Source organism: Phlebotomus papatasi, chromosome 1 (genome assembly GCF_024763615.1).
Source record: "Phlebotomus papatasi isolate M1 chromosome 1, Ppap_2.1, whole genome shotgun sequence".
Taxonomy (NCBI): Eukaryota; Metazoa; Arthropoda; class Insecta; order Diptera; family Psychodidae; genus Phlebotomus; species Phlebotomus papatasi.
In genome coordinates, this window is record NC_077222.1 from 81,307,202 (window position 1) to 81,330,318 (window position 23,117).

The 23,117-nt window shown below is 33.7% G+C and overlaps 1 protein-coding gene across 2 annotated transcripts in view; it reads left to right on the plus strand.

The window, feature by feature from the left end:
- Nucleotides 1-14,205, plus strand: part of LOC129810342 (uncharacterized) — a 16,111-nt gene extending 1,906 nt beyond the window's left edge. For both annotated transcript variants that reach the window (XM_055860752.1, XM_055860754.1), the window contains 4 exons: nt 2,944-3,092; nt 6,469-6,724; nt 9,337-10,490; nt 11,983-14,205. In XM_055860752.1, coding sequence (XP_055716727.1) covers nt 2,944-3,092; nt 6,469-6,724; nt 9,337-10,490; nt 11,983-12,435 — 2,012 coding nt within the window. In that variant the 3' untranslated portion in view covers nt 12,436-14,205. The remainder of the gene's footprint in view (nt 1-2,943; nt 3,093-6,468; nt 6,725-9,336; nt 10,491-11,982) is intronic.
- Nucleotides 14,206-23,117: the final 8,912 nt, after the last annotated feature.

Below are 23,117 nucleotides of genomic sequence, written 5' to 3' on the forward strand. Positions count from 1 at the left end.
ATCAGATTTAACCGTTTCGGGAGTGAAATTCTCGTAGAACCAATCAAAAAAATGGTTTTTAATGTCAATAAAACATCTCTCAGAAAAGTTCCAAAAAAGTGATATTAAAATGTTTTATTCTATATAAAAATGGTTTAATCAAGTAGATTAGAGTTCCCTTTAAACAATGATGTGCAACTTTTAGTGTCCGGTGCAAAATTTACGGTGAAAATGGGGTGTTCAATGATGGCGTGAATCGTGTGCGATAATAGAAACTTGATTCATCTATCGGATAAATCGCCATTAAATTTTCATTTTCCTCTGGAGGAAAATCTAAGGATTTCCTGGAATTTTGTTTGGTGGGATTATAAACCTTATAAGTAAGACATTTTTTTGGCATAGTTGGAGAATCCATACAGTTTGCATGGTAGTCAGAAAAAATCACTGAACTTGAACATCATTTTTGTATGCGAAACATCAAAGCCTCCCCCTAATGCTTGTATTGCTCGAACTTTATTGTCTTTTTCCTGAGAGTAATTTGATAAGAAAATTATTGTCCTTTCTAATCCATTCTTTAATCTCTTCCTCTGCACACCTATCCTTCGTTTTGTTCTTTTTATTTATCTTTAACTTTATTTTTATTTATTTCTTTTCTTCTACTCCTCTGTTAGTGAGAACATTCCAAACTAAATCCTCTGAAAATAAGTGAAGAGGTTGAATTGTGAAATTATGGTATAGGGGGAGGCTTTGAACTTTCGCATACAAAAATGATGTTCAAGTTCAGTGATTTTTTCTGACTACCATGCAAACTGTATGGATTCTCCAACTATGCCAAAAAAATGTCTTACTTATAAGGTTTATAATCCCACCAAACAAAATTCCAGGAAATCCTTAGATTTTCCTCCAGAGGAAAATGAAAATTTAATGGCGATTTATCCGATAGATGAATCAAGTTTCTATTATCGCACACGATTCACGCCATCATTGAACACCCCATTTTCACCGTAAATTTTGCACCGGACACTAAAAGTTGCACATCATTGTTTAAAGGGAACTCTAATCTACTTGATTAAACCATTTTTATATAGAATAAAACATTTTAATATCACTTTTTTGGAACTTTTCTGAGAGATGTTTTATTGACATTAAAAACCATTTTTTTGATTGGTTCTACGAGAATTTCACTCCGGAAACGGTTAAATCTGATGAATACTTTCTTAAAAAGTCCAAATATCACCAAATTTACACGAATTAATAAGTTTTTAAAGCTAAAAATTGACTAAAACTCTGCAAGCGAGAAGACCACACAAGATTCCACCATTCTTCCACGGAGCCGGATATGCACAAAAACGTTTGAATGCGCATCATTGAAGATTTCTCTGTTCCTGCAGCTGCAGGAATCGGGATTTAGCACAGATATTGAGCTTCAGCAGGTGAACAAGCTAAAATTTTCACAAAACAGCTTCTCACGGACAATTTCTTTTCTTTGTCATGCAAAACAACACAATAGTGAGGTTATGTCAAAGATTGTCAAAAAACCAGTTGTAAACTGTATGAGCTTATTGCAGATGTGATTCTTTCATTGCACATTCAGTTTGTGCAAGCTTGAAAAATATTTTTATATCAAAGAAATGCAAAATTGCTTAATAATTACTCAACTGCAGCCTATTTGAGTCAAATTACTTCTTGTTTATCAACTTTACGATTTTTAAGTTTTCCTTTTTAGTGGTGGATCAAATCGGTAGATTACAATAGATGTGAATATGAGGGATCGTATCTAAAATGAAGTTTCCTGGAAAATATCTGAAAGAAGCAGTCTTCTATGTATGCGATCGATGAATCTGAGTCAAGTTTGTGAATTTTGTTCCACCCACAAAAAGTGCCTGTTCAGCCTAAAAGATTTTTACATAAATCTGATTCCTAATAACCCTTCTACCCTTTGTGATAGTAGTTTTTCAGAAAAGTGATATTAATTCTGCACAATCGTATGAAATATTGCACAGCAAAATTACAGTTTTGGACCTGTTTTTATTTTTTGTTTCCTGAAACTAGGAAAAAAGAATTAGACTCTCAATTTTTTCAGGAAAGATGGGATTTAAGGTTAGCTATTACAATATATAGCCATATGTGAGATTCATAAGGGAATATGGGAGAAATATGAAGTGTCTGAAGGTAGCGTATGTGCGAACGATCAAAGCCTCCCCCTACACTGTGCGACACGTTGTGGGTGTTTTTGACGAGAACGAAAAAACTTGTTAGAGGGTCATTTAAGGATCTCAAATCTGAAATCTGTTTGTCCGGGCCATGTCTAGGTTTTTCTAGATATGCATTTTTAGTTTTTTTTACTGTTTTCTAATTAATTTATATCTTCGATCCTATTTATCCGGTGGTAGTCAAATAATCAAGCTATAATGACGCGTAATTTCATCCTCTGTAACTCATGTAAACATATCAAGAACCTACAATGAAAATAAAATGTATTTTTTTAAGATTTTTTGAAAAGTGCACCCAAAATTGTGCATTTTGCAACACAGAAAAATGCATAATTTTTCGTACACTTTTTTAAAAAATCTTTAAAAAATACACTTTATTTTCGTTGTAGGTTCTTTGTTTACAAGAGTTATACTGGATGAAATTACGCGTCATTTTAGTTTTATGTGAGTACTACCGGATAAATAGAACCTGAGATTTAAATTTTTGAATTTTAGAAAACAGCAAAAAACTAAAAATGCATATCTAAAAAAGACTAGACGTGGCTCGGACAAATAGATTTCAGATTTAAGATCCTTAAACGACCCTTTAACAAGTTTTTGCACTCTCGTCAAAAACACCCACAAAAACCTAAATTTTGTCACACAGTAGTGATATTAGTGCCCGATATCTGAAGTTAAGCAACAGATAACTTCTACTTCTTGCAATAAAGGTTTCAGATTAATGTGAAATATAAAACTTTTATGTTCACAGATTTATTCCTGGAGACAGGCGAACTGACTTTGAGTCAAAACCTACGAAAAGATATGAGAGCAAGTCGAAGCAGGAGTCCTATTCCTGTTCTTGGCCCAAGCAGTACCAGCAATGAATCGAAGCTACACTTGTCAAAATCAGAGGACATGGTATGTTTTCTGTTTATATATTATTCATATTAGAATATACAATGCAATTGCGGTACGGAATGACCTGTTTTTAACTCTCTAACGTCCAACTTTTAAATATGCAAAAAAAATGTATTGTGAATTTTTTCTAGACTAATTACGGTTCAAAAAACTCAAAAATACCGTCCGTTCTTCATTATCTCTTTTAGTTTAGGCTGAAAATGCAAAAATATAAAAAAAATATTGAAACTCTTTTTGCTTCTAAAACTCACATTTTTACTTTTTTCAAATGTTTTATATAAAACACACACAGTAGAATGATATGTCTTTCAGTAAAAAATAAATTTATTTTAGTCAAATTATTTTAAAGCGGTATTTTTCGTGATTTTGGAAATGAGATTTTTTCCAGAAAAAGAAATTCCTACGTTTTCTCTGACATGTCACACAAAACTTTGGATGGCAACTGAACGAAGAGTCAAAATGAGTTTAAATCTTGAATAGATGTTAGCAAGACTATTACCGAGAATACTATAGCAATTTTGAATAAATAAAATCTTTATTGTCGCTGTAAATGCGATTTTTGTGATGGTACTATGCAGTGACTCTCAATCGTTAGAGGGTTAAATATTTTTATAGTTTACTTAGTCTCTGTTTTCTGAACATAGAATGATCATGAAAGTCAAACTTAATCACATTACATTGCGAAAATCAACAATCCATAATGCAAGTTAGTATTTACAAAAACATGAGACTCTGGAGGAAGTTCAGCAGGCCAATAGTGCAAAAAAAAACTTCAAAAAATTAGGATTTTAAGACTTTGCATTAGATACACAAAGGCCTATAACATAGTTCTATGTGTGTATACTATAAAATATTGGCAACAATGTAAATAGGAACAGTGCTTCATAAGCCCTTCTAGGCGGAAAAACTACAGTTGTTATAGATTTATAGATATACTTTTATTCTTTTCTCAAAAGATGAGACTACTAAATCAGAGTAATTTATTCTCTAACGGTGTTATCACACTAGGATTTTTACAATTTAATTTTGAGTTCAATTGAGCATTTAGATTTCTAGAATTTACTTGAAAATTCTCACAGCCAGGGTGTAGAAAAGATTTGCTTCTCCTATGTTGCTCGCTTGGCCTTTAGCCTACCACTGGAGTATTTTAATACGTTTTATCACAAATTCATTTGGTATTTTTTCACTAATTTACTACTATTCAATAAAATCACTATCCAATAAAATTAGAATTGACTCTAAACTTATATTATTATAAAAAAAGAATAGACCGACGATGGATGTGAATTTTATTTCCTTAGGATGGATTGTCCTTCCGGCGAGCATTGAAAACACTTCAAAAATGTAATATACAATATTGCGTCTACTTCAGAGGTTCTTAAGTTGTTTATTTTGAATATTAGTCAAAATTATCTCTAATTTTTCCTACATCAGTGTTTTTTTTATTTATTAGGGGTCCATCTGTAAGAAGATTAAGATGTTAGAAGAGAATTATATTTCTTCATTTATTTACAGCAAAATAATCCTTTTCTAACTATAATTTCAATAACTGATGTAGGAAAAATTAGAGATAATCTTGACTAATATTTAAAAGACAAATTAAAGCCACTGATGATGACGCAATAGGTGTCCAACGCTCTGGAAAATAGTATATTACATTTTTTGGATTGTTCTCAATAACATGAACGCTTACCGAAAAACATTCTGTTCTTCCGGTTGACATTTAACCTTTGCGAAAACCGCTTGTCGATATCCCTTTCCGTTCTCTCTCCAGAAATGGTTATACGTCGGAGTGGAAAGCTATGTTTTGTGGATATCAGTGAATGCTAAGCCTCGTTTGTAGTGTGTCAGAAACTGGCTTGGCTGTAAAAGAGCATAGTCATCTCTGAACTTTTGTCGTAAGCGCCTCTAGGGCAATGATTTAGAAAGGCCTAATTAAATTCTACAACTCTTCAGAAGATCCCAACTTCATACGAATACCATTAGGGGCGTTAAAATCAAAAATCGATTTTCAAAAATTAAATGTCGAATATCTCGAAATCCTCATTTTCGTTTTCGATCAAATTTAAGTATGTTGTAGCTGTGGCCGAGGTTCTCAACAATGGACCGCATTTTGTTCTCACGCTGCTCTGGTTCGACAAGAAACTCGAAAATAATTTAACTGGATTGTATTTTTTGTCGTTTATTAATCGATTTCGTTAAAAATGAAATATGTTGTGTCTGAAATAAAACCCTTTTTAGCGATAAGTTAGAACTAACGATACACACTATATTGAAATTTATCTGACTCTCTCCAATGTTTATTATCCGATGGCTATAATTTTTTTGCGACTTCCTGTACTAACACTATTTAACCCTCTAACAGTGTTTTCTTTAATACGCGAAAAAAAGTTCTAAAACAATGTTTTCTAGGATAATTATGATCCAATAAAGTCGGAAACACCATCCATTCTTCATTATCTCTTTTAGTTTAGGCGCTAGGTGAGAAAACATAAAATTTTTTTTGAAACTCTTTTTGCTCCTAAAGTTCAGATTTTTAGTTTTTTCAATTTTTTTTTTTATTAAAATATACAAAGCAGAATGACATATCTTTCAGTAAAAAATAAATTTATTGTAGTCAGATAACTCTAAATCGATATTTTTCTTGAAATTAGAAACGATTTTTTTTGCACAAATATTTTTTGTTGCCTTTTGTCTGACCTATCACACAAAACTGGAGATAGCAACTAAACGAAGATTAGCTCAAACTTTCAAAAGATGTTAGTAAGACTATTATCGAGGACACTATAGCACTTTTAAATAAATAAAAATTTTGTAATTGCAGTAAATGTGATTTTTGTGAAGACCGCCTGGAGGCGGTCTTACCCATTAGATAGTTAAAATGAAAAATGACCATTGATAAGTCCAGATAATTTTATGGTAGGCTGAAATTCTCTACTGGCGACCTCGAAACGCTCGAGGTGCTTGCAACTCGGAACGCGAGAAAATTTGATTTTAATTAGAATCTTGGGGGTAATGGAGTCTACACACTAGAGCAATTTATGTCCGTATTGAAGCAAATTTCTTGTACTTGTGTAGGAAAAACCCTTCAATATGGACATATTTTCCTCTAGTGTGTAGAGGCCATAAAGAAGCGCGTCATGCTAATTTTATCAGTTTCGGCCACCGAGAACAATTTGATTGACTCAAAATTCAACTCACAATCGAATTTTCAAGTATTTCGAGTTGCAAGCATACCGGAGTCGCCTGTACAGAAACTCAGCTATCAAAACCTTATCTGGACTTATCATCACTGGTTTTTTTGGTCATATTCGCAATTAGGATTTAAAATTTATAGTAGTATTAATAGCTGTCTATTCTTTTTTCTTTATTCCAGAAAAAAAGAACTGATGAAAAATGGGCCAGGGCAATATATGCCACAGCGTGCCCCTTTTCCATGTTTGAAAATAAGTACTGGAGAGAAGCCTTAAGGATAGTGAATCCGAATTTTCAACCTCCAACAAGAAAACAACTAGCGGGAAAACTCCTGGAGGAAGAGTACCAGAGGAGACTAAAGACTGTCGATACTAAGATTCAAGAAGCCAATAATCTCTCAATTATGTGTGACGGGTGGTCTAATGTCCGTAATGAGGGTAAGTAATTCCAAAATATTTATTAAGTCAGATTCCTAATCATAAATTCATCTTAAATCTCACCTACTATAATCATAACAAAAACTCATGTCCTCCGATCGGCCCCAAATTTTGCCAGAATGTGTTTTGACACTTCCTGGACACGAATATATGGATGTTTAAAAACCGTTCCCGCCCGTCCGGTCTCTAGAGTAATAGCTCCTAAACTAAAAAAGATATAGACTTGCGGTTTTAGGCAAATGTTATTTATATCGTATGAAAATTGCAACTTTGGTGCATTGACCACCCGCCCCCCACCCCTCCTTCCGCCATTTTGAGTACCCCTTTTTTTGTTTTCTCAATAGCACCGCCCCTATGACATCGATGGGTTCTTATCTTCTTCCTATCGACATCTATGGGTTTTTGGGTTTTCGATCAAAACTAAACTTAAGGTCCCCCCACCCCCCTGATCCAAGCTATAAGGGGTCAAAAAAAGTTCTTCAAATGGCCACAACGAAAGGGCTTACACGAAACATCTCACCAAATGCTACAACATTTAAATTTGCCAGAACATTTAAACTTCGTGGGACCAACACCAGGAGCGCCATAGTCGAAAAACCAATTTTAATATCACATAACCTCAATTATCTCGACTGTCGCTGAACCGATTTTGCTGATTACTCCGACATAATTGTAGAGGACATTTATGTGTATATTTCGTCCATACATCATTTTCCGCTCAGACAACGGTATCTGTCCGATTTTGTCGTTTAGGTGTGAAAAAATTGGTTTTTCCCATAATAACTCTTTTAATCCCATAACCACTCAGATGCCAATTTGACTGCCTCTACACCACCAAGACACTTAAAATAGGGTTTTAAATGAAAAGTATCACAAAATACAATTCTTTGATATAGTTGAAGTTCATCAAATGAACACTTGGGGCGCTCTGGTCGAAAAAACGAGGTCAGAAAGAATCAACCTCGATTATCTCGTCGCTCTCGTTATAAGTTCTCGTTATAAATTCTACGGCAAAATTATAGAGAACATTCTGGTCTACATTTCACCCATTTATCACTTTTCTGCCAGTCCATCCTAATCCTTGATATTTTCGTTTAAATAAAAAGATTGTATAATTTCACGAATTTGATTCAAGATAACTGAATGGTTTCCCCCAATTTCAACTCTAAATCGAATTTTCGTACATTCCGAGTTAGTTCACATTAAGAATCTCACCTACATAAGTCAGTTATTATTATCTGTCCCTTTTCTTTTAGGATATGAATGTGGCTTGTGCTTAATGGCGTCTACACATTACTAATTTTTTTTTAAATGCCTTTTTAAAGAAAATTTATCCTATCCTCATAGGCAGAAACGTCAGAATTTAAAAAAAAGGCATTAAAAAAAATCTACTATTGTGTAGACGCTTTTTATGGACAGTGGAGTGCAAAGTCACCCGCCACGATTGTACGTTATTTAAAATAAGGTTTAAAAGAAAATTAATAAATACAAAAATTCAATCATTCTTTGATATTGTTGTAGTTCGCCACATGGACAAAAGGGGTGGTTTCTCAAACTTGTGATGTTATAAAGAGAAGCGGCATTTCATGAGAGCTTTCCAACATGCTCATCAATTCTGACAATTAGAACCGGTTTTTTGTTATAAAAGCTTGGGTGAGGTGGATTAGGGAACCTTAAGTTTAGTATTAATCGAAAACTCTGAGGCCCAGCTATATCATACTAAAATCTGAGTCTGATTGATGTCATAGGGGCGAAGCTTTTAAAAAACAAAAAAAAATGCGAATATTCAAAATTGCGGAAGGAGGGTCGGGGGGAGGGGAGTCAGTGCACCACCACTCGATATTTAACCTTTACCGAAAACCGTAGGTCGATATCTTTCTTAGTTTAGGAGCTATTAAGCTCCAAAGAACGGCCGGCCGGCGGGAACGCTACTTAGCCACCCATATATTCGTGATCATGATGTGATCAAACATTGGAGATGGTCGGAGGACATGAAATTTTATTAGGATTATGAGATTGATATGAATCTCACCTAATATGACACATTGGCTACATGGGCCCCGATCAGGGTATAATCTTGGAGCACATTATGGCTACCAGTTTTCAGCCGAAATTTTGAATTGAACACGTTAAATATTATTTTACTTTATATACTGATAAGTCTATTTGGGGAAACCGAGATACAATTGTGTAGCTCAGAGGCAAAATGGCACATATCCTATGCTTTAGCCAGGGGCATGACATTTCCTATGTTTCCCATATGTTTCTAGCGAGTCGAAAAAACTTTTGAGTTCATTAGCTGTTTTCTGTCATTGTACAATGAATTAGCAAAAAATACTAATACAAAATAAAAGCCAATTTAATAACGAAGAGTCAACCGGAAACCCTAAATTGGCAACCTACGTAGTTTTGGAGATATCTCGTGAAATGTGTACGAAAACAGGGAAAAAATTACACTAAATCCGGTCGCATTTTTCAGAGCTAATGTCACCCCCTGGCTTTAACCATAGGATATGTGCCATTTTGCCTCTGAGTTCCACAATTAGCCAGGGGTAAAATTAGCTAGTTAAAAATCTCCTTTCTTAAACTTATCGCTGTATTTTGATTTACAGGTATTATAAATGTTATAATTACCACTCCAACACCCGTATTCGTAAAATCAGTGCAGACCGGGACTAACAGCCAAACGGCGGATTATATCGCAAATATATTGACGGAAACAATACAAAAATATGGACCAAAAAAATTTTTTTCCGTAGTAACAGACAATTGTTCTGTTAACAAGAAGGCGTGGACACTTATTCAAGCTGAATTCGAACACATAGTGTGCTACGGTTGCATGGCACACTGTTTAAACCTTATACTCACTGACCTTCTAAATCTGTCAAATGTGAACAAATTTGTCGCAAAAGGCAAGAAAGTTGTTGTGGAAGTTAACAATAACCAAATGGTTAAGGCGGAATTACTTAAAAAATCTGGAATCACACTAAAACTTCCTGTTAAAACCCGATGGTTGAGCCTGGGCAATTTTCTGTCCAGCTTATTGCGAAACAAGAAGTCTCTCAAACAAATAATTATTGATGATACTTTCTCAAAAAAAATAAGTCAAAAGTCCAAAGACATAATTATGTCCGACGAATTTTGGGACGGAGTCAAGGATCTCCATGATATCATAAATTTAATCTCTAAACATATAATAAACTTCGAGAGCAATCACTCGAAGATAAGTAATTGCATTCCAGCAATTAACGACATTGAGCACAAAGTCCAAAACATAAATATGTCTTCAATGTTCTTCGAAGACAAACACTCAATAATATCCATTATAGATAAGCGGAAAATATTTTCAATCCAGAAAATACATAAATTGGCCTATTTACTGAACCCAAAACATCAGGGAGACAGTTTAACTCAAGAGGAGTATATGGACACTATCCAATTTTTATTGAAAATATCTGAAGCACACCTGGAAGGGACTTCAAATATATTACAGGAACTCGGCCAATATAAAAGTAAGTCTGGAATGTTTGCTTCAAAATTCGTTTGGGATTTTTGTGCAGAGACCGACGATGTTGTGGCTTGGTGGAAGGTATGCTTCCCGAAGTCTTCTTTGAGTAGCATTGCTCAAAAAGTTTTAATGTCGCCACCAACATCAAGTGCTGTTGAGCGCTCATTTTCCATGCAGAAGGATGTGCATTCTCTTAAGAGAAACCGACTGCAAAACAACACCGTGGCCCAGTTGATGCACATCAAATCAGATTTGCAGGTAAGCTGAATTAATATAATATACTTAGTGATACATATCAACGGAATGTATATCATGTGCAACATTACTGTTCAAAATAACATTTCTTACATTAATAACATGTTGGCTAATATGTTCGTAGACTAAGTAAGACAATTCTATTTGTCAATATACGTTCTTTAAAAGTCGATATGGCATTTTCAACGAATATCCAACTTTTTTTTATCCCGTCCTAAAAGAAGACTTTCGAAGGCTCTCCAAAATAAAACTCTCCAGATCCAGATCATTCAACCTAATTAATGGAGAAGAGTCCGGTTAATAAATTCCTAGCTTCTATTTGGTTTTAGTTACCGTTTCCTTACATAAATAATAATGTTTAATCAAAAAACGAAAATCAGAATTTTTCTTTTTGAAAAAAAACTTAGGTTGTTTGATTCTAACAGCAGTAACTTGAGAACCAATGCCCCGATAGCTGTCAAATTTTGATAAATATCATTTTAAAGATAGCTGATTCGAGATATTCAAGCTTTTTTTTAGTGGTTCCATTTATACGTCAATCTACAAACTTACTGGCCGACATGTTACTTTACCAACTTTAACTTAAGTAAATCGTCTTGCTTTAAGGACAAGAATATTTATTTTTATTGACTTAATTAATAGTAAAATAGTTAAAAATATACCACTTTAATTACACAGAGAAAACTAGAATGGTAACAATTACCATAATCCATACAAAATTTTAATAGCCATATATTAAAATTAATATAGAAAATGTTCAGTGATAAAGCCCAGATAAGCTTATGGTAGCTGAGATTCTTTACAGGTCACTTGCATTTTGAGGGTAAAGAATCGCGTCGATCTAACTGTTTTTGTCGGTCGAAATAGATACACTTAGCTCGACGCGATTCTTTACCCCCAAAATTGAACTCAATCGAATTTTCACGCATTTGGAATTGCAAGCACCCCGCGTTGCACGCATTTAGAGGTCATCTGTAAAGAATTTTCTATTTTAAATAGTCTGAATGAGGAAGGCCAACAAAAGAAAAAAAGCTCATTAAAATCGGTTAATAAACATTAGAGATATAAAGTCCGGTCCATCTGAATATAGTAAGGATCGGGGTACAGTGGGTTGGTTTAAAGACGGATGGGACTCATCGATAGAGAGATCTCGATCTCAAATACAATATAGGGGAGAGCTGTTAGGTTAGGGACACTTTTTCATGATTTGACTTTGAGACAGTATTCCAAAAAATCACGATAGTGTATTACAATTTTATGCTGGATTAAAATTAAAAAAATTTAAAAAAATGATATTTTTGGTTTTCTAAGCAAAAGACAACCCCTTAAATCACTATTATTTACTATATGAGAATGCTTTAAATATTTTTTTTAACTTATATGTATTTTTTAATACAATGTACTTCAAAAATACGTTTTCTGCTTTTTAGAAGTTTTTTTTTATGTTTTGTGATTTCTGATAATAAAATTTTCTACTTGTGTAACATAATTGCAGACGACAGATTGTGCAACAGGTTCAAGTGCAAAAATAAACATAAATGCCCTTAACAACGCTTCTGAAAATGAACCAGACTTGTTCTTAGAAACACTGGAAGAAGAAACGTTCGAAACACTGGAAGAAGAAACGTTCGAAACACTGGAAGAAGAAGCACTTGAAACACTGGATGAAGAACCATTTGACACACTGCAAGAAGATACGCTCGAAACCCTCGAAGAAACACTAGAAGAAGATTCGCTCGAAACCATCGAAAAAGAAACACCAGAAGAAGATCCGCTCGAAACTATCGAAAAAGAAACACGAGAAGTAGATCCGCTCGAAACCATCGAAAAAGAAACACCAAAAGAAGAAATACTCGAAGAAAACTGGTTTAGAGGAGAAACAAACATGATCACAGGAATAGAACAGTATGATGATATCATCCAATATGAAGATACTTACGACGAATGAAGTTTTTTTTTAAGCAATAAACATAAAAAAAACAAAAAAAAAATAGAAAAAAAGCACAGAAACTTAAAAAAAAGGTCAAAACACAGAAATAAAAAAAAAATATAAAAGTGCAAAAATAAATAAAAAATGTGATACTTGAATTACTGTAAATTACCAAATGTTGAATCTGAATTTTTTAAAATTTATTTACGTTCTTTTTTCGTTTTTTTTTTAGAATTTTTGAATTTGATCTGTATATGTGATATTTAAGAAAACTGTTAATTAATTTTAAGAATATTTTTAAAAAGCAATATATAAATCCTGATATTTAAAAAAAATTTATATTTTTGAAGATATATTCTATAAATATACAAAAATAGTAAGACTGTCCATAAGATATAAGAAATACAAGGCTGTAAATTTCTTGATGTTTTATATTGTTATCTTATTATTTTCTACTATTCCAAGTAGTATTTTTGACATGAAATCTATTTATCTGATGTAAAGTGAAAAGCTGGAGCATATAAAATTTAGGGTATTGTGCTAAGCAAGAAAAGGAAATTGAGTTTTTTCCTTCTCTCTTTATATAGACTGTCTTAAAATTCATTTTTTTAGAATCAAGAGCGAAGTTTTAAAATTGATATTAAATATCAGAAAAAAATTCTAAGAATTAGAATAAACTTATACTAGCCATTAATGGCTGCTACACACTTAAGAAATTTATGTCCATATTGAAGCAAATTTCCTAGGATTGTGTAAGAAAAACTTTAATATGGACATCAATTTCTCTAGTGTGTAGATGCCATAACAGACAAAATAAAATATAATCCCTTCGTTGATTATATCTCGTCATAACCAACAATTTTAAGTATGGATTACAAAAAACTTTCGTACACTACATCATTTTCATTCATTCGAAATTGGGAAACTGCTTCTTTAAAACAAAAATTTAATATGCTTTAGGGTAAACAAAGTGAAGAAATAAATTTAAAAAATCAATCATTTTTTCAACATAAAATTTAAATATTTTATTTTTCTACATTCTGTGAAAATCACTTATTATACGAATTAAAAAAAAAAGACTGAAATAATTAATTTAAAGTGTTTTTAATATTACAATTAATTTATGATATTTCAAATGTGATTATTTTATTTAAAAAAAAAAGTGAAAAGTCAAAGGATTTTTCTAGTGTATTTTCCTTTATGGCCTCTACACATTGGAAGCAATTTTTGTCAAAAATTAATTTTTTGAAGGAAATTCCCTGCAGCGTTGTAGGGAGAAACGTCAAATTTCTGTCAAAAACGCAATTTTTGACGAAAATTGCTCCCAATGTGTAGACGCCTTTAGGGGGAAACTGCGGCATTACGATACCCGGAGTAGTTCTAAACATTGCTATTTTCTTAATTAGATATTGAATTTCAGAAGATGAGACCTATATGAATTTATTGATAGTATCGGGATTTTTGTCCACCGAAAAGAAATGGTTCATATAAATTCATGTAGAGTAGACAAAAACATCAGTGTTTACAACTACCCCGTGTTTGCTACTGCCACAGTTTCCCTTAAGTTTAAAACAACAAGAATGCCATCGTTACATATTAAAAGGAAATCGCGTTTATAATATGAAAAGAAAATAATTTGAATCTAATTTTTAAGTCAGTACATGGATATCTCAATCGCAAAACTTTTGTCATTATTGAATTACAAATAATTTACTTATGATAGTTTACTGATCTTTGCCAGTTGATAGTTTTTTTTTTAATTTTAATAAAGTGAATTATTTGAGTATTTATTTTCTTGTTTAAATTTTTTTTACAGATTTTTTTTACAGAACCACCTGAATGAAATTTCCTAAAATAGAACCGGAAAATATAAAGGTTAAACACAAAGTTTTAATTATTCATGGTAATTACTACACAATCCACATGAGTACGTACGTACCCAAGAATTTATAGAACATCAGAATTGAATTAAAGCGGAAGTGTGTCTACTAGGAGAGTATTTTGCAACTCAAATGAAATAAGTCATACAGATTCACATAACTAGATCCTTCTTCCTTGCCTTGCTATCACGAATCCTTCGGGTACATGTGGAAGTGATCAGACAAAGTTTATGACCAGTATTTCATAAAGCGTTTATTAAACGACAAAACGATCTTGGTGCCACTAGGGACTAGGAACTTTATTAGTCTTCTTGATGGGATTGTTTTGTGAACAATATAGCATATTTTTTGGAAGTAATTACAAAGCGTCCATTAATCGCCAATGTTTTTCTCGAAATTGCATACAATGATACATACGAGCATCAATCTGATCCACAGGCATCACATTCTCAAATTACAGATTAGCCTTATGTTTACAGCCATGGAAAAGCATCCATGTGCACATCCCTTGGAGAAAATGCAATGAGAGCGCTACAGTTTAGTTGCAGAATGCAGAAGCAAAACTTGCAGATCAAGTTCCAGATTAAATCTCACACTACACTGAACTAAACCTGAGTGAGATGATTGCATAATTTGGAAAATATTCTTATCCGTGCCCGTGCAATTCATGCCTGTGAATTGCAACAAGTTTCCAGACGTTCAATGCTCGAAAATCAAAAGAAAATTGTCAATGAATTTGGCCACAAATCAACTGTTAAAATGTTGTAATGTTACCAAATTGCCATATTCACTACCTTTTCCTTGAAAAAGGAATGATTTTTCTGAAGAAAACAATTATTTGTTTATTTACATACGAAAATGACAGTGACATTTTCATTTGTGGTGAATACAATTATTCACCACAGTTCCTCACCACCGTGTGAGGCGCCAAATTCAAATGCACAGGATTTGTCCAAAATATTTGTTAAAAACTATAAAAGAATCATTGTTAATACGTTAGAATTACAAAATAAGCATGTATTTAATCATATTTCAGTAATTTAAGTCAAACTGTAACTATCCCAAAAAAATGGTGTGGTGATTTTCTCCCGTGAAATTTAACAGTGAAATTTCACTAAATTTCAAAATTGTGAAATTTCATGAAATTTGCCATCTCTAATTCTACCCCGGTCTCCCCTATATACTAACAACCTGACAATATTTGTCATTTGTAGTCCTCATTTTTTATACATAGATTTTTTACGTAAGTGCACGATTAGAAAAGTTCTTCAAGGAAAAACGTTATTTAAAGCTAAGCTGATCGGGGTCATTTTCTGTCAATTGTTACGTAGCTTTGTTTTATAGTGCTATTTCAATAACAAATAACTGCATTATCGACATTTCTTTGTGATGGTTCCTGTCTCGACTGGTATCCCCAATTCTCAGCGTTTCCTAAAACCACCAAACAGTCGTGACAGGAACCAACACAAAGAAAAATCGATTATATAGAAGCACTTGAGGACAGTAAAGTACTAAAAAAACGTATTCCTTTTTCATTGGAATAGCACCATAATCATTCTTTAGGCTAACATTAAAAATGTTATTGGAACATTTTTGTCCCTTATAAAATAGTTTAAGCAGCGCCGTGGCTAAGTACTAAATTCCAGTTTAAATCTATTTGAATTTATATAAGTATATGTTTGAAGCTTATTTCTGTCTAGATTTTGTTTATACATTTCCATTTTTGTATCCATCTCCAACCATTTTTATGTTGGTTTTTGATGTTCTCCAAGTGTGTAGAGAAGAGCAGGAGGAGCATGAGGGATTTTCTAAGCAAAAAAGAAAGAGGCTGAAAAAAGGATGGATATAGAATGAGGAAGAAATCTATGCATGAATAATATTTTTGTAGCCACAGAGTCTCCAAGTTCCACATGCAAATGGAGGGATCATATACACAAAAGAATCCTTTTTTTCCTGCCTCTTCTCTATCCACTCTTGCCCTTTCACTCGCGTTTGCTCTGAGTGCCCATTCATTCACCAGCCACAAACCAGAACCCTGGGAGTTCTCCAAACGGTAGTTGAGTGTATGGCAGCGAGAGTTGGGATAATGGGGTGGTAGAGAGGAGATAAATCTGCTGAAATAATATTTTCTTTCAAAGGGGGGTAGTTGGGAAAGAAATGATATTTGTGGATGTCCTCATGGGGGAAGTAAAAATTAATTTGATTCTAGGTTATATTCAGAGGTGAGAAATGCTAGATTTTATTTGTTAGAATAAACCTTCACTATCTCAAAACTAATTGACACACTCAAATATGTATTAACCCTTGATCTTTTCCAAAGGACAAAATTTTTCCAGGAAGTTGGGAGATTTAGTATGGGAGAAAAGTGTGAATACTGTATGACACAACAACTTTAACCCTACCGCGGAAATCAAAATATTTGAACATATAGACTAGCACTGTATGGAAATTCAGTGACACAGCAAATCTTCCTCTTCAATCCACCCCATGGGGTTCATCATCCAAACCCTCTCTTGAGTCACTGAAGAATCCTTCTTCGACACAATGAAAGAGTGAGTGCGGAAAAAATAGGTGACTGGCGATTGGGAGACGATGGAATCTCCATTTTTTAGTTTACCACACGCGGATGGCAGACAGAACATTTCTTGGTGCCCATTTTTTACTGAATCATCATATTTCTCATTCATATTTTCTCCCCATGGTATTGTGTGTCGATGGTGCAAAAAAAGAAAAGCATATACATCGTGGAGAAAAATAAATAAAAAATGGTGTATCAAATCTGAGATAGTGAATCTCTTTCTCACTGTCTCATGCAAATTCATTTCATATCCGCATAGACCAATTTTGAGCACAACATGGAGATTTTAGATAGCAAAAGATACCTCATTTTGATAGTACATTGTGCGATAATACCGACTATGTTATTCTGATGGGGTTGCATGTTGTTTGAATTTTTATACAAATAAATAATTATCGATGCCTTGGAATTCTAGGCTCCGCAGTAGGAGCTTTTTTTTGCATTAAAACTGTCCTGTTGCATTTGTTGTTCGCTGATGTTTTAAACAAAGCATAAAATTTGTTTATTCCTATAATATTTTTACAATATGCTACAATATAAATTGCTACAAAATTTTAAAGAATTTTCCCACTTGAATGGGCACCACATAATACTTTTTGTTTTGTAAACATGTTTTCAAAATTTCCTACGAGAGTGAGCGAGATGACTAGACCTAGATTTCATTCACTTTCAGTTTCACTGAAATCTCATAAATATGTTTACAAAAGAAACGTTATTGTGCGTTGGGAATAATTCCCAATGCACAATAACTTTTGTTTTGTACTTTTGACTTCACTAAATTATGAATTATTAAAAAATAATCTGTTATCTTGTTATTTATAATCACTTTTTTATACATGTATTTACCATAGACAAATTTAAAAATGTCCAAACCCACCATTGGCCTCTCAAATGACATAAGCTCAAAATATAGCCGGTTTATTTTAAGTTAGTTGCATGTTTTTGATCATTTTGAGTAACTTTTCAAATGAGGCAACAAACTTATGACGCATGAAAAATGAGCAACTTTTGGAAAACAATAATTTTTTATATGAAATAAAATGAAAGAATGTTTTCTAAATACATAAGTAAGATTTACGGATTACAGACAACTAATTTGCAAAAAGAAAAAAAAATAAAAAGTATTTTTTTTCTATCATTTTTTGCATCTCGTTTGCCGAACATATATATGAGGCAACAAACTTTTGACACCTACTGTAGATCTAGTCTTTTCGTTTCTCAAATGCGGTTTAGAATATATTTACAAAATTAAAGTTATTGTTAAGACCATTGCGCTTTTGTGCATTATAACTTTAATTTTGTAAATATATTTTTAAAATTTCCTATCAGAGTGAATGAAATGAAGATCTAGTCATCTCGCTTTCTCTCATAGGAAATTTTGAAAACATGTTTACAAATGAAAGTTAGTGTGCGCTGGGCATCACGCGTAGTAAATTATCTATGTTGATATTAGGTGAGATTCTTAACAATCTCACCTACTATAATCCTAACAAAATTTCATGTCGTCCGATCGACCTCAAACTTGGCCAAAATGTGTTTCAGCACTTCCTGATCACGAATATATATGTGGCTATTTTACGTTCCCGGCCGGCCGGCCGCTCTTTGGAGCTTAATAGCTCCTAAACTAAAAAAGATATCGACTTGCGGTTTTCGGCAAAGGTTATATATCGGGTGAAAATTGCAACTTGGTGCATAGACCCCCCACCCCCCACCCCTCCTTCCGCCATTTTGAAGACCCCCCTTTTTTTGTTTTCTCAATAGCTCCGCCCCTATGGCATCGAGCGGGCTCAAATTTTAGTATGTTATAGCTGGGCCTTAGAGCTTTCCATCAATACCAAACTTAAGGTCCCCCGACCCCCCTGACCCGAGCTATAAGGGTCCAAAAAAAATTTCTTAAAATAGCCATAACTCCGGTTCTAATTGTCAGAATTTAAAAAGTGAGGGCTTTTTGGAAAGCTCTCATGAAATGCAACTTCTCCTTCTAACACCGCAAGTTCATAAAATCACCGCTAGGGGCGCTTTTTTTAAAAAGAAAATTTTTAAATCTTATAAGTTAAATAACTCAAAAATTCCATTGTGCATCGGGCTGAAATTTTAGTATGTTGTAGCCGTTGATTATACCTATCAAACAAAAAAAACCTTAAGTCGATCCATAACCCCTGACCCGAGCTATAAGGGGTCAAAGTTCGAACATTGACCGGCCTCTATCTCCGGTTCTAATTAACATAGCGACCTAAATTTTACCTTTTTGGTTTCGTCTCGATGAGCACTTTCAGATGGAAGTTCAAAAAGTCACCACAGGTGGCGCTGTGATAGCGTCAAAATTCATCGAAATTCAAAGTCACTTTTCTCAAAAACGGCATTGTGCAAGTTAATGAAATTTTAGTATGTTGTAGTCCAGTCTAGGACGTTTCCAAAATGGTGCGTATGTGCGCTGTGGTTTCAATAGAACCGGAGATATGAGGGGTCAAAGTTCACGAAATTCAAAAAATCATATCTCCGGTTCTATGTGACCAATTTTGATGAATGAGGGCTTAAACGAAAGATCTCACCAAATGCTACAACTTTCTAGAATATTTGAACTTCGTGGGACCAACACCAGGGGCGCCACAGTCGAAAAACCAATTTCAATATCACATAACCTCAATTATCTCGACTGTCGCTGAACCGATTTTGATGATTACTTCGACATAATTGTAGAGGACATTTGTCTTTACATTTCGTCCATACATCATTTTCCGCTCAGACTACGCTATCACTCCGATTTTGCCGTTTAAGTGTGAAAAAATTGATTTTTCCAATATTAACGCTTTGAAATCACTCAGATGCCAATTTGACTGCCTCTACTCAACCAAGATACTTAAAATAGGGTTTTAAATGGAAAGTCCCACAAAATACAACAATTCTTTGATATAGTTGAAGTTCAACAAATGACTACTTGGGGAACTCTGGATGAAAAAACGAGTTAAGAAACAAAAAACCTCGCTTATCTTGGCTTCTGAGTAATCGATGAGATCATGTTCTATGGGAAAATTATAGAGAACATTCTGGTCTACATTTCACCCATATATCACTTTTGTGTCAGTTCATCCAAATCCTTGATATTTTGGTTTAAATACAAAATTTGTATAATTTCACGAATTTGATTCAAGATAACTGAATGGCGTCTCCCAACTTCAGCTCCAAATCGAATTTGCATGCACTCCGAGTTAGCTCACGTTAAGAATCTCACCTACATAAGCCGGTTAGGATTATCTGTCCCTTTTTTCTAAACTGCTTTTGAGTGTGAGCGAGATGACTAGATCTCGCTATCATTTGCTCTCACCGGAATGTCAAAAACGTGTTCACAAAACAAAATTTATTGTGTGTTGGACATAATGCCCAACCAACAATAACTTGTGTTTCGTAAACGTTTTCGAAACTGCCTATTAGAGTGACCAATATGACTAGATTTAGATCGTTTTCACTTTGCTGATTGAAATATGAAAAACATGTTTACAAAACAAAAATTATTATGTGCGGTGTTCACTGTACACAAAAATTCTGTTGCTTTTTATTTGAGTTTAAGAAACAAGAAAACCTGTAGGGAAATTTTATGACAATTCGAATTGCGTTCGAATTTCTAGAGAGCTTTTTCGAAAGTGTGATTCTGTAGCCGTGACATTACTATTTCAGCTCACGTGACATTGTCAGAAGTCACATATTTGAGATTTTTAGCAATTAAGATAAGATAAGATTTTGCCAGGGGTCAGTTCTCCATTTCGGATATTCCGATGCATCCAGGCCACCAATTGGGCCCCTTATGCTTCCCCACTCCTATTCTATCTTATCCCCCGATACGGGTAGCCGCTCTATATCACAGCTCTGTGAGCAGTCAGTGCCGTTACTATATCACAGCATCCCTTCTCGGTGTGTGTTTGGGATCAGTGACAGCGAATATTTGTATCGACTGAAATACCGCTTTCATGTCGAAACTCGTTCTCGTACCAGCCTCTATTGTTTAGGCGGTTCACTTTTTTGCCAATATGCACCATTGACATTACTATTCATTCATTCACTGGACGAATTCAAAGCCGATATGGCATGAGAAATCTTTTTCTGCTGCTGCTCAGCTTTGAACCCCAGACCTCGCAGTCATAGAGCTACTACTCTATCCACTGATCCACTCGAGGCCCTTTTTTAGCAATTAAAATGACAATAAATTTTACTAAACAAATTAATCAAGATGGACTGTATTTGCATAATATTATTAAGTAAAGAGATTCCATTAATAAAATGAATTGCATTTTCGGACCTATGTGATATAAGAAAAAAGCACGACTGACATTGTCAGGTTTCGAACTCACGTGTTACAATGCCACAAAAACTACAAAATTCCCCTACAGGAAGGGCTCTTGCAATATTCAATTGTGAAATTATTTTTAAATATTGGAAAAATAAATATTTGTAAAATGCATTTCACATTAAAAAAATAGATAATGAAACTCATGCTATGAAATTTATGCTATTCCATTAACTTCACCAGATATTTGCAAAGAATTAGCAGATTTTTCTCAAAATATTTGTCTTTTCTCAATATTTTTGAGTTGGGTTTTGCAAAAGTAAATACTGATAAATTGATTCACAATTACAAACTATTGAAATTACTTTGCATAATTCACTCAAAAATGTCACATTTTCCTTCAACAAATATCCCTCATTCTATTTCTTTTGTACCCTACTTTTTCAATTGCACAATAGTGAGATTGAGTTTCGGTAAAAATTGCAGAATTTCACATTATTTTAAAGTATAGAAAAATTTATAGTGGAAGAAAAGAATGGTTGAGAGATAAAGGGTAAATGGAAATTGATTAATGTGTATGAGACATTGCATCAAAAAAGGGGTGTTTTATTTATTTCACGGGGGTATCATTTGTGAGATATGCTACACGGAGACACTATACCTAGAAAGTACAAAAATACCATGTAATTTATTTAGAGGTGTACAATATTTTACACTTGACTAATTTCAAAGGTTCCCTTTTGCTCCTTGTCGCATCATGAGAGTGATTTAGTGTGCAAAAATCATGTGAGAAAATTAAATCCAGGTGAAATCAATGTGCAAAAATAAAGGATAGGACATCATATTTCGCAAAAGGGTTGACGTTGAAAAAGATCTTAAATTTAGGGATGATTTTTGAACTTCATAGTTATTCTTTTGTCTACTTTTTGCAAGGATATATTTCTCAAAATATCTTAATGTTTTTATATGGATTTTTTTTCTCGGGGTGAGATGGAAAGGGTTACAATTTTTCATCCCTTGTTTTTATCATCGCATATTTCTTGCACTTAACGGCTGTCAATATTTCTTTCACAAACTGCGACACTGATGGAAAAGTTGCAAAATAATGCAATTCAATTGATATGGGAAGAAAGGGGCAAAGAATGTCCTGGATAAAAGTTGGTAATAATCAATATTGCTGGAAGAAAGATCAAATTTCATGCTAATTTGCTAATGTAACCATCGTGTTTCTTTACCCATATCGATTTCCTTTCTCCTGTATATTTGTCCTGTCTCACAAAGTCCATTTGTATAAGGATAAAATATGTAGAGGACCAAGGATACAGAAGAAAATTGACCCTTTAATCCATTTATCTCCATTTGACCCTTTTTTATGCCCATGGAAGGGGTTTTCAAGAAAGAGAAAAAAGAACCCTCTTAAAAGTAAATGTATGGGAAAGAAGAAAAGTATAGAATTTCCTTTTGAAAATGTAACCGTCCTAGAATATGTCCTTTTTCCATTTCTTCGGTGTGTCTTTAGGCCTTTTTTGCGTCTTGTAAGGACTCGTCATTTCTCTCTTTTCCTTTTCTTAGGGTGTGTTTTCAACTGTCGGCACAACATTTTTTCCATCATGAGGATTTTCCAGGATGAGGTGAAAGGAGAAAGTTTCAGAGTGGGAAGCATCTTCCCGCATCTAAAATGGATGATGTCCGTAAAATATCCTTCTTCCCTCCACAAGAACTTTCTCTTATATGTGGAGATATATTCATAGAAATGGGGTGGTAAATGCTGCCCAAGAGACCAGTTTAATGCGGTGCACACATACAAATGCCAAGTGAAAACTAACTAAAATTCAACTGAAGAGAAAACATAAGAGACTTGAAGGATATTTTTCATTCACGAGCGGGAAATTGCTTGAATGACTGAAATAGACATTCAAGTAAGTGCTAAAGGGTCAAACTATTATCACGCAATTTCTTG